The sequence below is a fragment of the Heloderma suspectum genome, chromosome 12 (genome assembly GCF_057233095.1).
Source record: "Heloderma suspectum isolate Gila_16-S chromosome 12, 16-S_ref, whole genome shotgun sequence".
NCBI classification, from domain to species: domain Eukaryota; kingdom Metazoa; phylum Chordata; class Lepidosauria; order Squamata; family Helodermatidae; genus Heloderma; species Heloderma suspectum.
In genome coordinates, this window is record NC_139469.1 from 15,107,324 (window position 1) to 15,120,547 (window position 13,224).

The window sequence follows — 13,224 nt, forward strand, 5'->3', positions numbered from 1 at the left end:
AAAATTCAACATTAAAAACATCACATTTCTAAAATTACCCTAGCCCACCCCAATTGCCTGCCTGAACAACCACGTTTTTAATGCGTGGCAGAAGCTCATTAAAGAGGGGGCATGGTGGAGTTCCCTAGGGAGGGAGTTCCACAGAGTGGGGGCTACCACAGAGAAGGCCCTCTCCCTAGTCCTCACCAGCCTAGCTGTCCTGGCTGATGGGACAGAGAGAAGGCCATCCGAGGCTGATCTTGTTGAGCGGCCTATCTGGTGTTGCTGGAGGCGCTCCTTGAGATAGGCCGGGCCGGAAAAAGGCCCACTCCCGACTAGCCACCTGACATATTTCAGCACGTGAGGGCAATCAAAGCAGGGCCTCTGATGACAATCTCAGTGTTTGGCTAGGAATATACAGGGAAGAGGTTCACTTTCAGATAGTGGCTGGTTTGCATGCAAAGGTAACCCAGGGTTGTTTTTTTAAACCGTACATTACTGTGAACAAGCTAGTGTGCTAATACACATAGCTCAATTGCTCCTGCTTTGTTCTTCCTGGAGCAGAAGGACTAAATAATGCAGGGATGGGTTGTTTAGTGTGACATTTGAACCTGAAACTCTCTCCTCTGACAAGCCAGAATAGGAACCCAGGACTCTGGATTACTGTTAACTATGAACTGGTGGCCTCAAGCTGTGAAGAGCTTTATAGGTTAACATCAGCATTTTGAATTAGGTGCTGTAGAGAGCAGAGAAATGAGTCATAGTCCCTGGTCAACGGGCTTAGGGTTTGCATTAGATAAGAGGAGGAAGCAGGGCTGGGCTGACAAATAGCTATAAAAGAAGAGATTAAGGGGGCAGGAACCAGCAAGATGAGACTAGAATAGCTTCGTGTATGGTTTACTTCTCACTAAGAGCAGATAAGATGGTAAATATGTGTTTTGACTGTAACACTTCAAACTTCAAGTGGGTAGGGCAGGACTAGGCAACATGGTGCCCACAGGCACCAATGTGCCCCCAAAGACCTTCCTTGGCGGTGCCCACTGAGACGCCTACTCCTCCCAATTTTTATTTTACATTTTTAAAGTATTTTTCCTTAATGGCAGCTGGGATTGCTTCAAAGCAAAGTGGAGCCTCTAGCTTCTTCCATCTTAATTTTGTATGAATGCCTCTGGACAGGTTACTGAGCCATTGTGACTAGCTAGGGTTGTTTCCAAGACAATTTCTCAAATTTCTAAATGTCCCCCTGGGCCCAAAAGATTGCCAACCCCCAGGGAAGGGATTCCTATGATAGAATGATCCTCCATACAAACCCCATCCCCCACCCCCAACAATCCCTATACATAAAAAACTAGTGTGTCAAGGAAAAGGTCAGAGAAATGATCCTAGGCTAGCAAAGAGATCAAAAATTTTGGTTGGCCTTGATAGCTGATACTCTGCCCCTCTTCCAAAGCCCAAACTCAGTGCAAATTCAGGGACAATACCCTTTTTCTCTAACCCAGCAAGAGACCATAAGAACATAAGAAGAGCAAGGGTCTATCTAGTCCAGCATTCCATTCACACAATGGCCAACCAGCTGTCGACCATGGACCCACAAGCAGGGCATGAGCACAACAGCAGCGGCCCACCCATGTCCCCCAGCAACTGGCATACATAAGCTCACTGCCTCTGGTACTGGAGATAGCACATAGCCAACAAGGCTAGGAGCCACTGATAGCCTTTTCCTCCAGGAATTTATCTAAGCCCCTTTTAAAACGATCCAAATTGGTGGCCATCACTATGTCCTGTGGTAGCGAATTCCATAGTTTAATTATGTGCTGTGTAAAGAAGTCCTTCCTTTTATTTGTCCTGAATCTCCCACCAATCCGCTTCATAGGATGACCCTGGATTCTAGTTTTTTGAGAGAGGGGTACCATATGATTATTCATGCAGTCGTGCTGTGTTCCTGAGGTACTTGGGAGCCTTGGAGGCACAGTGTCATGGGATGGGGGTCATTTTGTGCTTCAGAGGCACTTGGAGGAACCTAAGAAGTGCAGTGCGACTGTAGGATAATCCCCGCTGCCCCCACCCCAGCACCAAAGTTGCAAGGAAGGCTGGGCTCATGATGCTCACCAGCGGATGGTGAAATTGCAGATCCCTGCTCCCCAACATGCACATTTTTTACAAGGAAGGAAAATTTTGTATGGAGGAACATGAGCCACCACAATATGAAGTGGAACAGTCCTAAGACATGGCTGCCATTTGTGGGAACCAGGCATAAGTCTGCACTGCTTCCTGCCACATGCCCAACATGGATGAAAAGTCCCAAGCCTCTGTTTCATCCAACAGGACCGATAAGGCACAAGAAAATTCCTCATTGATGCCATTGCTACAGCACAATGGAAGTGCAAACACACTGTAGTACAATAAGGTGCAGATTACCTCAGTCATTTGCACATCAACACATATTATGTATTACATTTATAACCTCTTTCCTCAAAGTGGTGTACATAGTCCTCCGCTCCCCATTTTCTCCTCGCTGTGACCCTCTGAGGTAGGTAAGGCTGAGAGATACTGATGGACACAAGGTCACCCGGTGAGCTTCATGGCTGACTGGACATTTGAACTTGGGCCTAGCTCTAGTCTGGCACATTAACTGTTACACCGCGCTAGCTGTCACATCCAATAATAAGTGCTCTAATATTGTGTTACAAGGTGTTGTAAGGCAACCTGGTTTTAAGCCTGTAGTTAACATAACACATTTAAACTCACAACAAGTTTTATCGATCAAATGCTCCAGCCCCCAAATTTGCAAGGATGTGGGAACAATACATTCTTTTTGTTTTTTATAAAAGCTCACATGCAATGATCTGTACACATGCAGGATTATTACACAAACTACTCACAAGTAATACATGCAGTCCTACACAAAAGTCCTGTTGTTACTCCTCTATCTATAAACTATTATTGTTTTACCAAGCTGACTGCTGTTTATACTACCTGTTACATAGCAAGCTCGGATATAAATATTTTAATAAGTAATAAGGAAAATAAAATTTAAAAATACATATAATTTCATATGCATATATCTACAGATGAGAAATAATTCTATCCTATGTAGAAATGCCTCGTAAGGAATTAATATGTTATTTGTGTGAGGAGCATTGGGAAGAATCCAACGGTCTCTGTCCGCTAACATTATTTATGTTGCACAACCAGAAATCAGTGCTTGCATATAAATCTGTTGCACTTGCTAGCACAACAGGTTTCCCGTTTGATCCTTCCTATGGTGTGTGAACCAACATGAACACAAAATCGCTGACAGGACACTGTATATTTTCTGTGTAGCAATTCTGTAACATTTAAAGCAGCCATTAATGAAAAAGTACAGAAAGGTAACAGAACCATAACTGAAGGTATCCAGTCACCAGGGATCATCTACAGTACCTTTCCCCACCCTGGTGCCTTCCAGATGTTTTGGACTACAACTCCCATCAGCACCAGTCAGCATGGCCAATGGTCAGGGATGGTGGGACCTATAGTCCAAAACATCTCAAGGGCACCAAGTTGGGGAAGTCCACAGATATCATGTGAGTCTTCCCTTGCTTTGCATCAGTGTAATGAAGCTGCTTTTAAATTAGCATAACTGTGGAATTATAAAGAGCATGGTTTGCAACAGTGTAATGGAAAGGAACCTGATGCAATTATATAGTACCCAGAGAGAAAGTCACAAGACTGTTTGGTGGGAATGATGAAACTGCCCCCTAACTGGTCTGCCTCAAGGTGAGGAAGAGTGATGCAACGACATAACTGTTCAGTTATGCAAATTCATTCCTCAACTCTTAACTCATGACTGTTCTACCTTCACTAACTACAATACTGGTTTACAAGGTTAATATTTCTGGAAAGGAGGAAGGGAATGAAAGCAGAAAATGTTTCCAGCAGTAGGTGAAGTACTCAAATCTACCATTTAATTGGGAATATATACATATACACTGAAAAGACCAGATTAAAAGGGTTCAAATGCCCAATATGCGCTGAGAACCTCCTGCATGTTATGATATCCCACTCCCTGGCAGGCTGTTTTAATTGCATAGCCCTTGGCACATTCTTGTCTACCATGCCACTAAAATCATCCTAGCAGCTAAGAAATCTATGACAAGTCTCCTGTGAGGCACAAATGATCTTGCTTGTCTGTTATTTAGAAAGAGAGATTGTATTTTCAGCCAGACCTAGGATAACAAGTTACATCTCTCTGTGCATTTAAAATTTCTGTCCAGAAATCCTGAACCAAGGAACAATCCAGCCAGTGCTCACTTCGTTTGTTTTACTTGCAGGGAGCTTTTTCTTTTCTTTTGTAACACACAGTGAATCATTACATTAAAACATCATCCCCCACCTGCAGTCTAAGGTTGTAGAATCCATTCTACCGTTCTGTTGCAGATACAGACCAAACCAAAGTGAGCACAACTGAGTGTCCTTGCCTATTATTTAGCAGGAGAAAGTCCTGCAGCAGGTGAAAGGCAAACACAGACCAAGTTTATATATGTAGCAAATCAAGTGATTAAGCTTTTCCTGGATGGTATCACTTCAGGACATGTGTGCATGGCTATACTGTAATGCTCCCTAGTGAAAAACTGTTTTCACGTATAAGGCTCATAGGGCAGAGAGAAGCGATGAGCCTAGCTTTTCCTCTGGCACGCTATTTTTCTAGCTGTAAGGAAATTTTTCCAGGACAGCACTATTCAAACATACATGCCCCTTGCCTGCACTGCTACAATCCAGGAAAAGATTTAAAAGTTGTCACTGCATGTATAAATTGGGCCAAGCTTATTGCAGCAAAAGCTTTCCCTATCATCATACAGGCAGGCTGTTAAGTCTCTTTTGTAATGGTGGGGCAGAGAAGAACGAAATCATAGCACCAATTACACTCTCTTATTAGGGGCAGCAGTGGGCAAATTACACTTTATTATATGTAATTTGCCCCCACCTTCCTCCCTACCCCATTTGCTGTTCCCCCCTGCGTCGGATTTTAGATTGCAAGTCCCTCGGGGCAGGGACCTCTTTGTGCTCTGCGAAGCAACCACGCACGTTGATGCCACTAAATGTTCTTTATCTAAAAGTTACCAGCCTCCATTTCACCCAAGGCAACCTGCAGAACGTTATAAACATCCAGAAACACAATTAAAACCCGGAATATTTTTTTTTTTTTAAGCCAATCATCACCACCACCATCATCATCATCTGCAACCCTGAATTTGTTTGCTAGGAAACAAGCCTTAAGAGAAATCAACGGAACTGACTTCTGAGGAGACCTGTTAAGGACCGGGGGGGCGGGGGGGGGGGCTGTGCACGTCTCCTCTCTGCCACCCACCCTATTTCAACCCTCCACATATAGAGGAGAGGAGGGAGGTCTCTTCCTGCCCGTACCATCTCAAGGCGCCCCCAGCCCCCAATAACGCACCGTCGAACTGCGGCTCCGTCCCCTCGTCCTCAAGGAACTCGAGGGCTGGAGGAGGCTCGGGCCGCCGCGGCCCTTGTTGGCCCTGGGCGCCCGTCCTTCCTCGCCACATGGCCGCGCTTTCTCCCGTTCCTCGTTCGTCTCAGCTCGGCGGTTTCGCTCCGAGGGCGGGCGGGCGGGCCACGCTGAGGGAAGAAGGCGGCGAAGGCACGGGGCGGAACGGCTCCCCGCCCTCCCTCACGGCGCGCGGGTGAGCGACTAGGCCCGAGCCTGGCCCAGCGGCGCCCCCTGGCTTCATGAGGAGACAGACCAACAGGACGCGAGGAGAGCCCTGCTGGATCCGGCCCAGGGCCCATCTAGCCCAGCGTTCTCTTCGCACAGCGGCCAAACCGCTGCCCACGGGGACCCGCAAGCGGGACCTGAGTGCAGCAGCACCCTCCCGCCCATGTTCCGCAGCGGCTGGCGCCACGCCTCAGGAATCGGTGTCTTCTCACGCTTGCTTTCCGAAGGCGCCTTTTGGCGAGCGAGGGCCCCTGATGGGAATTGACGCCCGCTTCTACGCGTGCCCCCTCGGTGGTACTGTTAGCGTTGCGCCTCAGGGCCAAAATCCGGGGCCCCTGTGGCCCAGGAGGTCCCCAAACGGCACGTGCGGCAAACGGGCCCGGCATCCGCACCTGGGCGTGCCTGGACCTACTCAGGTTGGCTGTGCTTGCCGCAGCATCCTTTCTGCCAGTGCCGAGTCCAGGTTTTTGAGGGCCGTCGGGCAAGACATCCTCAGTGGGCGCCCTGTCTCAGCGAGTACCTTCTCACGACCATTGTCACCAGCTGCTCTCGCTCCTCATTCTCTGACTGCTGCCACTTGCTTGTTGACATGCAGAGAGCCAGCAAGGAAGCAGGCAGCGGCATCTCCTGCTCCTCCGCACCACCACCGTTAAGAACATAAGAAGGGCCCTTCTCAGACCAAAGGTCCGTCTAGTCCAGCATTCTGTTCACACACTGGGAAGCCCACAAGTAGGACACGAGTGCAATAGTACCCTCCCACTCAGGTTCTCCAGCGACTGGTGTACGTAGGCATACTGCCTCTGATAATGGTCGCAGCATATAGCCATCAGGACTAGCAGCCACTGATAGCCTTCTCCTCCAAGAATTTGTCTAACCTGCTTTTAAAGCCATCCAAAGCGGTGGCCATCGCTACATCTTGTGGAAGTGAATTCCATAGTTTTAACTATGTGCTGTGTGGAGCACTTCCTTTTGTCTTTCCTGAATCGCCTACCAGTCAGCTTCATCGGATGATGTGGTGTTCTAATATTATGAGAGGCCACCGTTCTCTGGAGCAGGCAGGTAAAGAGGAGGAACAACTCCAGCGGGCATCTACTGGGGTGTGGGCCCTTGGCAGATGCCCAACCATGCCTAGCCTTGATGCCATTTCTCTCTTATTTTAAGAGGGCCTTGCATTTATAGAAGCTCACCTGGCACCAATCTTTTCGGCTCCAGGCAAAGACATACTTATTTTCCCAGGCAGTTGGACATTAGCTATGACCCAATTGTCATGGGCTGCTTTTGTGGTGTTCATTCTAGGCTGTGAGGGAAGCTTTTGTGCATAAGTGGATGAACACGTTTCGAATTGTTTTTATGGTGTTTATTTTTATTGGTTATTTAGGGCGCAATCCTATGTAGATAGGCGGCCACCTCTGAACTCGGAGGCGACCGCCTATCCAAAGCAAGGCAGGAGGAGGACAGAGGGGATCGTTCTCTCCACGCTCCTCCTGCCCTGCTTTCTCTGCTAGATAGGGCTGTCTAGCCACAGGAGCACGGAGCGAGGGAGGCTGCTGTGTGGCACATAGGATGTGTCGTACAGGCAGCTACTCTCTTCTGGCCCCAGAACGCCCCCAGCCACGCCCCTTTCCAGCCGCTCCCCGCTCTTCTTGCGAGTGCGGAGGACGGGGCTGTTCTGCCCTACCTCCAAGGCAGTGCGGAAGTGGGGGGAAGTTGGTTCTCCAGGAACCGACCTTGGAGCGCAGGCTCTGAGGTCGGTTGCCAGATAACAACATATGCTATGGCTGTCTAGCCGCTGTCTAGTGGCTGTAGGATTGCTCCCTTATTTGCTTATTTAATTTATATCCTGCCTTCCTGCCAAAAAATGGCGCTCAAGGAGGCTAACAATAAACATCCAGATTAAAAACAAAATCTTAATTAAAACATCACATTAAAACAACTATATTCAAAACACAACAATAAAAGAAATAAACAGCACCAAGTAAAAACTCATTTAGCAAAGTCCTGCCTGAATAAAAACATATCTGCCTGCCAGTGGAAGGACATCGGAGAGGCCCTCTGTTTCATTGTGTTGATTATGGTTTGTATTGATTTTTTTTTTTATATTAAGTATGGATTTCTGTATTTATGTGTCCAAGCCACTTCAAGACTGCTTTTTGCCATGGGAAGTAACACATAAGTTTAATAAATAATTTTTTAAAAAACAGGGAACAGCTGGCTAGACATGTATGTGGTTGCAGATGGTCATTTTATTATTTGTATTTTATAATATATATTACCCTTTTTTGCAACAAAATGGTGCTTATTCCTAAGTAAATGTGTTAGGGCATCAGGACAGCTGAAGCAAACTCCATTTTATTCCTGTAGTCATGATGGTGCTATGATTTAAGTGAGTTTAAAATGCAAAACTGCACACGCTGAGGTTATTTCTTTTATCACGATTGGCAAACAATTTTGTTTTGGGAATGTTTGCTGTTGCTTTAACATATCAGAAATGTAGGTGTACTTGTAAAACATGGAATTGGCAGTAAAGGGGTTAGGGAGAAGAGAAAGGGCAAGAGAATTTTTCAGTTACCTTATCCCTGATTCATATGGGAATGTGCACATTAAAAATACTAATGAGAAATAATATGCTAAACATACTGCAATGAAAAATACTAGCTGTAAATATTCCAAAAGTCCTCTAAACCAGCTAAAACAATAAAACAACAACATAACCATTAATATATATACACACACACACAACACAATTTTATTTAAATCTGTTACTACACCTTAAAGCGCATCCGATACATGTCTACTCCCAGGTACCTTGCAGCCTTAATGTCCTGATTGTGAACTGTGTATTTTTGGATCTTCATTCTTTAGCCAACAAAGAAAAGATGGCCACTGATGTGTGTGCATGTTTCCAAGCAAATCTAACACAAGCAGTACTTTACTCAGTAGCCATCTGTGTCAAACTAATGGGGCCATCAGTTTCTGTAAGCCCTAGAGAGTCTACGGACTATTCCATTGAAGAAATCAGCTGATACCAAACTGAGAGGTGACTAATTAGGACATATCTTTTGCAGGTTCCAGTAATTGAACTTTACAGCTAATAGCGTATATCTTTTCATGATCTATTATACAAGTTCAGTATGGATACTCCTGTACACCTTGATGTTTTCACTCAATGTGCTTTTCCTTGACTTTATAAAGGAGCGTTTTATCCTGTCAAAACCCTTCTTTCAAAGAGTGTGCCTGCTGGGTGCTATTTTTAGACATTTGGAAGTGCTCTTTTTTGGAAGATCTGAATTTTTCCACAAAGTACCATTCTACAGCTCAAAATCTTTACCATTTTTCTGCCTGAGAGTGAGATATTTGTGGAGTAGTCATAGAATTTTGGGACATCCGTAGAGCTGGTTCAGCAGGCTGTCACTTATCTTTGCTAGTCATCAAACATGGTACAGCTCCACCTTCTCTATGACCTTATAGTTTGGCAATGACCCACTGAATAATTGTACAGATTTTTCCTTTAAAACTTAGAAATAGTTGCAGCTAAAATGATTTACCCTGTTGAGGGGGGGAAAAGGGTTCCATCTCTTCACTTGCGTTACTGAATTCTGTAATGGCAAACAAACTGGTTTTATCTGAAACTGAACTGTTCTGAAACTCTCATGATGATGACTACTGTAATGTTGGTTGAAAGCAGAACCAAAATATTACCACTGGAAGTTTAATTTGTTAAATCATTACAGCCCTGTAAAGGTTGTGATTTTACATGCAACTGGAGATTTTTTTAAAACTTGGATAGAAAAATATGACGTAAAGATTTACAGTTGTGGTGATTTGCGTGGGACATTATTGTTGTGAAGGTGGCTATTCCACCCCACACATTGAAGTCAGTGGGAGGGGAAATCCAAAATCCAAGATGGGCAATGCTTTTATTAGGGTGGGCAAGCTTTCAAGTTCTCCAAAACTCTTCATCAGGCTAGAATGGTGCAAAAAGCAGGGGTAAAGGGTAACCCAAAAAGTATAAGATTTGGTCAGATGTTATGGCCATGAGGTCTACAGCTTAGACTCAATCTCAAGATACTGGCTGGGTTCACACATTATGCTAACCCATGCTATGGGTTATTGAATTCTGAGTTGTTGTGCTGTGTGGACTCAGTCACACTAACAACCCAGAAAGAGAAGCCATGGTTTGTTGTTGGGTTGTGAACTCTGGGCTGTTTAAATCATGGGTTGTTGTTATGTGTGAACCCAGAACCGTGGGTTGCTCATGAGATGTTTCATCAGACTGCAGAGGTGGTGGACAAGGGTGATTAAAAAAAAAACAGCTGGTCTACATGCCAGTATTACAGTGCTGCAAAGGTATTTGGGATACAGGGAGGGAGCAGGCAAAGGAGAAGGGAAACAAACAACCCAGGGATCGAGAAAACAAACCCAGGTTCGTTCTCCTGCCAGACAAACCCCAAGTAGGGCAACAAATGATGGGTTAAATAAACCATGGATTAGCATGATGTGCGAACGAGGTCTCTGTATATCCTGCCCTTTCTCTAGGGAGCTCAGGACATAGTTCCTTATTTTATCCTCATAACAACCCTGTGAGGTAGGTTAAGTTAAAGGATAGTAACTGGTCCAAGCTCATCTGGTTGGCTTCATGCCAGAGTGGGGTTTTAACCTGTCACAACTACAATACAGCACTGCTGACTTGTTTCCATTCTAATCACACTTTATTTGAATTACTGGCTTATCTGCAGGAATATGGGGAAGGAACCCTAAGTCAGAACACATTCTTTGCATGCAAGAGCTCCCAGATCAATCCCTGTCATCTCCAGGTGGGTCTGGGAAAGACCCTTCTGTGAAACTCTGGAGAGCCACTGCCAGTCAGTGTCAACAATACTGGGCTAGATGGACCAAGAGTCTGACTAGGTATATGTCAGATCTACCTGTGGTCCTTGAGAAAGGACTGGTGTTCAAGAAAATCCCAATTGCTTTAGAAAATGTGCTTTTGATTTCCCCCTGCATATGACACCTGTAGGTAAAATCCCACCATCACCACCCCAGGGAGGAGCGAACAGATGTTAAGTATATAATAGGGAAAAGAGCGAGTTAGCCTTAAGCTGCAATCCCATATATATTAATTACCTCGTGTGTGTGTGTGTGTGTGTGTGTGTGTGTGTAAACAGTAACTCAACGTAACACTTCATGCATCTGATGAAGTAGACTGTAGTCCACAAATGTTTATGTGCTAGGGATGGGGAACTGGAGGCCCTCTGGGTGTTGTTGGCCTTCCAACTCTCATCAGCCCCAGCCAGAATGGCCAATGGTCAGGGATGATAGGGCTTGTAGTTTGACAAAATCGCAGGTTCCCCACCCCCTGGGGTACTGGATGAAACAGCAAAGACTCCTGTGGCACCTTAAATGAGTAACAAATTAATTGTGGCTAATGGCCAAGACTACAATTCCCACCAGCCCCAGCCATTATGGTCAGGGATTGTGGGAGCTGCAGTCCAACATATCTAGAGGTCTCCAGGTTGGGGAAGGCTGGCCTAGTACAGAGATAGACACGGTAGATCTTCAGATATTTTGGAGTTCAACTTCCAGAAGCCCTTGCAAGCACGGTCAACAGTCAAGAATACTAGGAATTGAAGTCCAAAACCCCTGGCCTAGTACATTTAAAGAGCCCTGCTGGATCAGACCAAAAGCTTATTTTTTACATATTATTACTTTTTTTTACATTTATATCCCACCTTTTTTCCCTTTCGAGGAACCCCAAGCAGCTTACATACTCCTCCTCTGCTCCATTTTATCCTTGCAACAACCCAGTGAGTAGGTTAGGCTGAGAGTCAGGGACAGGCCCGAAGTCACCCGGGGACCTTCATGGCTGAGTGGGGACCAGAACCCAGATCTCCTGGGCTCCAGTCCAACAGTCTAACCACTACACCACCCAAGCTCTTAGCCTTCCGCACCCCAGTGCCCTCCAGACGTTTTGGACTACAACTCCCACCAGCCCTGACCACTGGCCCTACTGGATGGGGCTGACGGGAGTCGTAATCCAAAACATGCGGAGAGTGCCAGATTGCCTACCCACCCAACCCCTGCTGAACCCAGTTACCTGGGAGTAAATCCCACTGGACTCAGCAGGGCTTACTCCTGAGCAGACAGATCGCTGCTCCGGATGCCAAACCACCGGCCCGCCACGGCAGCCGCAAGAGAGGCGGCTGCGTTCGTCGCCGGCGCGGCTGGCCATTTGACGACGGCCCCTGGCGGCGGCGCCTGCGCCTCCAGCGCCCTCGCCTCTTTGCGGACGGCCCCTAGGAGAGCCGGCGCGCGCGCGCTCGCCCGCCCGCAGTTCCGCCGTGCCCCCGCCCCGCCCCCTGGCTTTTCTTTTCTCCCCCTCCCTCGCCTTCCAATAGATGCGAGACGGCGCCGGCCGCAGCGCCCCCTGGCGGCCGCCGTTGGAGGGCGGGAGGGCGGTGCTGGTCCCTGTGTGACCCAGAGCCGCGCCGGCCTGCCGGGGCCCCGGATGCAGGAGGCCGGGCGGAGCGGGGGACGTCATTGTTCCCCGACACGGGCAAAGCAGGAGGCGGAGGCGGAGCGGGCGGGCTGAGGCGAGAAGGGACCCGGCAGCGCCGACCCAGGTAACTGGAAGGGCTGAGGAGAGGCGGGCGTGAGGGCGACGGAGGGGAAGCCGGGCGGGCCGGGGAGCCAGCCTAGGCCGGCCGGGCCGCCTGCGCTTCCCGGCCTGCGCTGCTCGGCGCGGCCCGCTCCCGCCCCCATGCTGAGGTGGGAGCGCCCCTTCCACCGCCGCCTCTCCCGGAGCTTTCTCCTTCCCGCCCCACTAGGCCCATGCGTGTCCTGGCCCCGCCCCGCCCCTGCCAGTTGCCTCCTTGCCTCGCTTCTCCCCCCCCCCAGCCCGTCCATCTCTATCTGAGGGGACCCCCTTTTCTCCCAGCTCCCCTTTCCCCATCCCGCCCTTGCTCTCCCTTTCCTCCTCCCCACCTGTCCCCCCCTTTTCTCTCCTTCCACCCCCCGAATCTGCTTTTTGTAACATCTTACCTGATGAAGAGACCTGGAGCTCTCGAAAGCTTGCACATTTTTTAAAGGCCTGTTTTGTTTGGCCTAATAAAGCTGTTTCACTAATACGGATTTAGGATTTTTTCCCCACTCATAGAGAACACGGATATGTTTGCTTTTTAGCCGTCCTACTTTCTCTTTCTCTCCCACACCCCCATGATACAGGGTTTGGCTAATATATTCCTTTATTAAGTTGGTCTAATAAAGGTATTCCACTAATACGGATTTTGGATTTTTTTTTCTCTTGTGGCCAACACAGCTACATCAGCTTTTTAGCGATCCTACTTTCTCTGTCTTCCACGCCCCCATGATACAGGGTTTGGTGTGGATCATGCCCCCCGCCAAAGTCTGTTTTAGGGAGAGCTGGTGATATAATGAGAGATGCTAATGTGAGATGTCCGTTCTGTTTTTTCCTTGCCTAGTGGGGGAAAAGTGGTGGTGGTGGTGAAGAACTTGTGAAATTTCCCCCA

At 47.6% G+C, this 13,224-nt stretch overlaps 2 protein-coding genes across 11 annotated transcripts in view; one reads left to right on the forward strand and one right to left on the reverse strand.

Moving 5' to 3' along the window:
• The window catches only part of EIF2AK1 (eukaryotic translation initiation factor 2 alpha kinase 1), a 33,000-nt gene extending 27,421 nt beyond the window's left edge, over positions 1–5,579 (reverse strand). For both annotated transcript variants that reach the window (XM_084818440.1, XM_084818439.1), the window contains exon 1: positions 5,420–5,579. In XM_084818440.1, the coding sequence (XP_084674566.1) occupies positions 5,420–5,528 (109 nt within the window). In that variant the 5' untranslated portion in view covers positions 5,529–5,579. The remainder of the gene's footprint in view (positions 1–5,419) is intronic.
• A 6,595-nt stretch (positions 5,580–12,174) lies between these two features.
• Positions 12,175–13,224, forward strand: part of USP42 (ubiquitin specific peptidase 42) — a 41,070-nt gene continuing 40,020 nt past the window's right edge. For 5 of the 9 annotated variants that reach the window (XR_014785537.1, XM_084818447.1, XM_084818446.1 and 2 more), the window contains exon 1: positions 12,216–12,318. The gene's annotated coding sequence lies outside the window, so the exon portion shown is untranslated. Of the gene's footprint in view, positions 12,319–13,224 lie in introns of all 9 variants that reach the window. The other 4 variants (XR_014785539.1, XM_084818448.1, XR_014785540.1 and 1 more) reach the window with 3 other exon arrangements.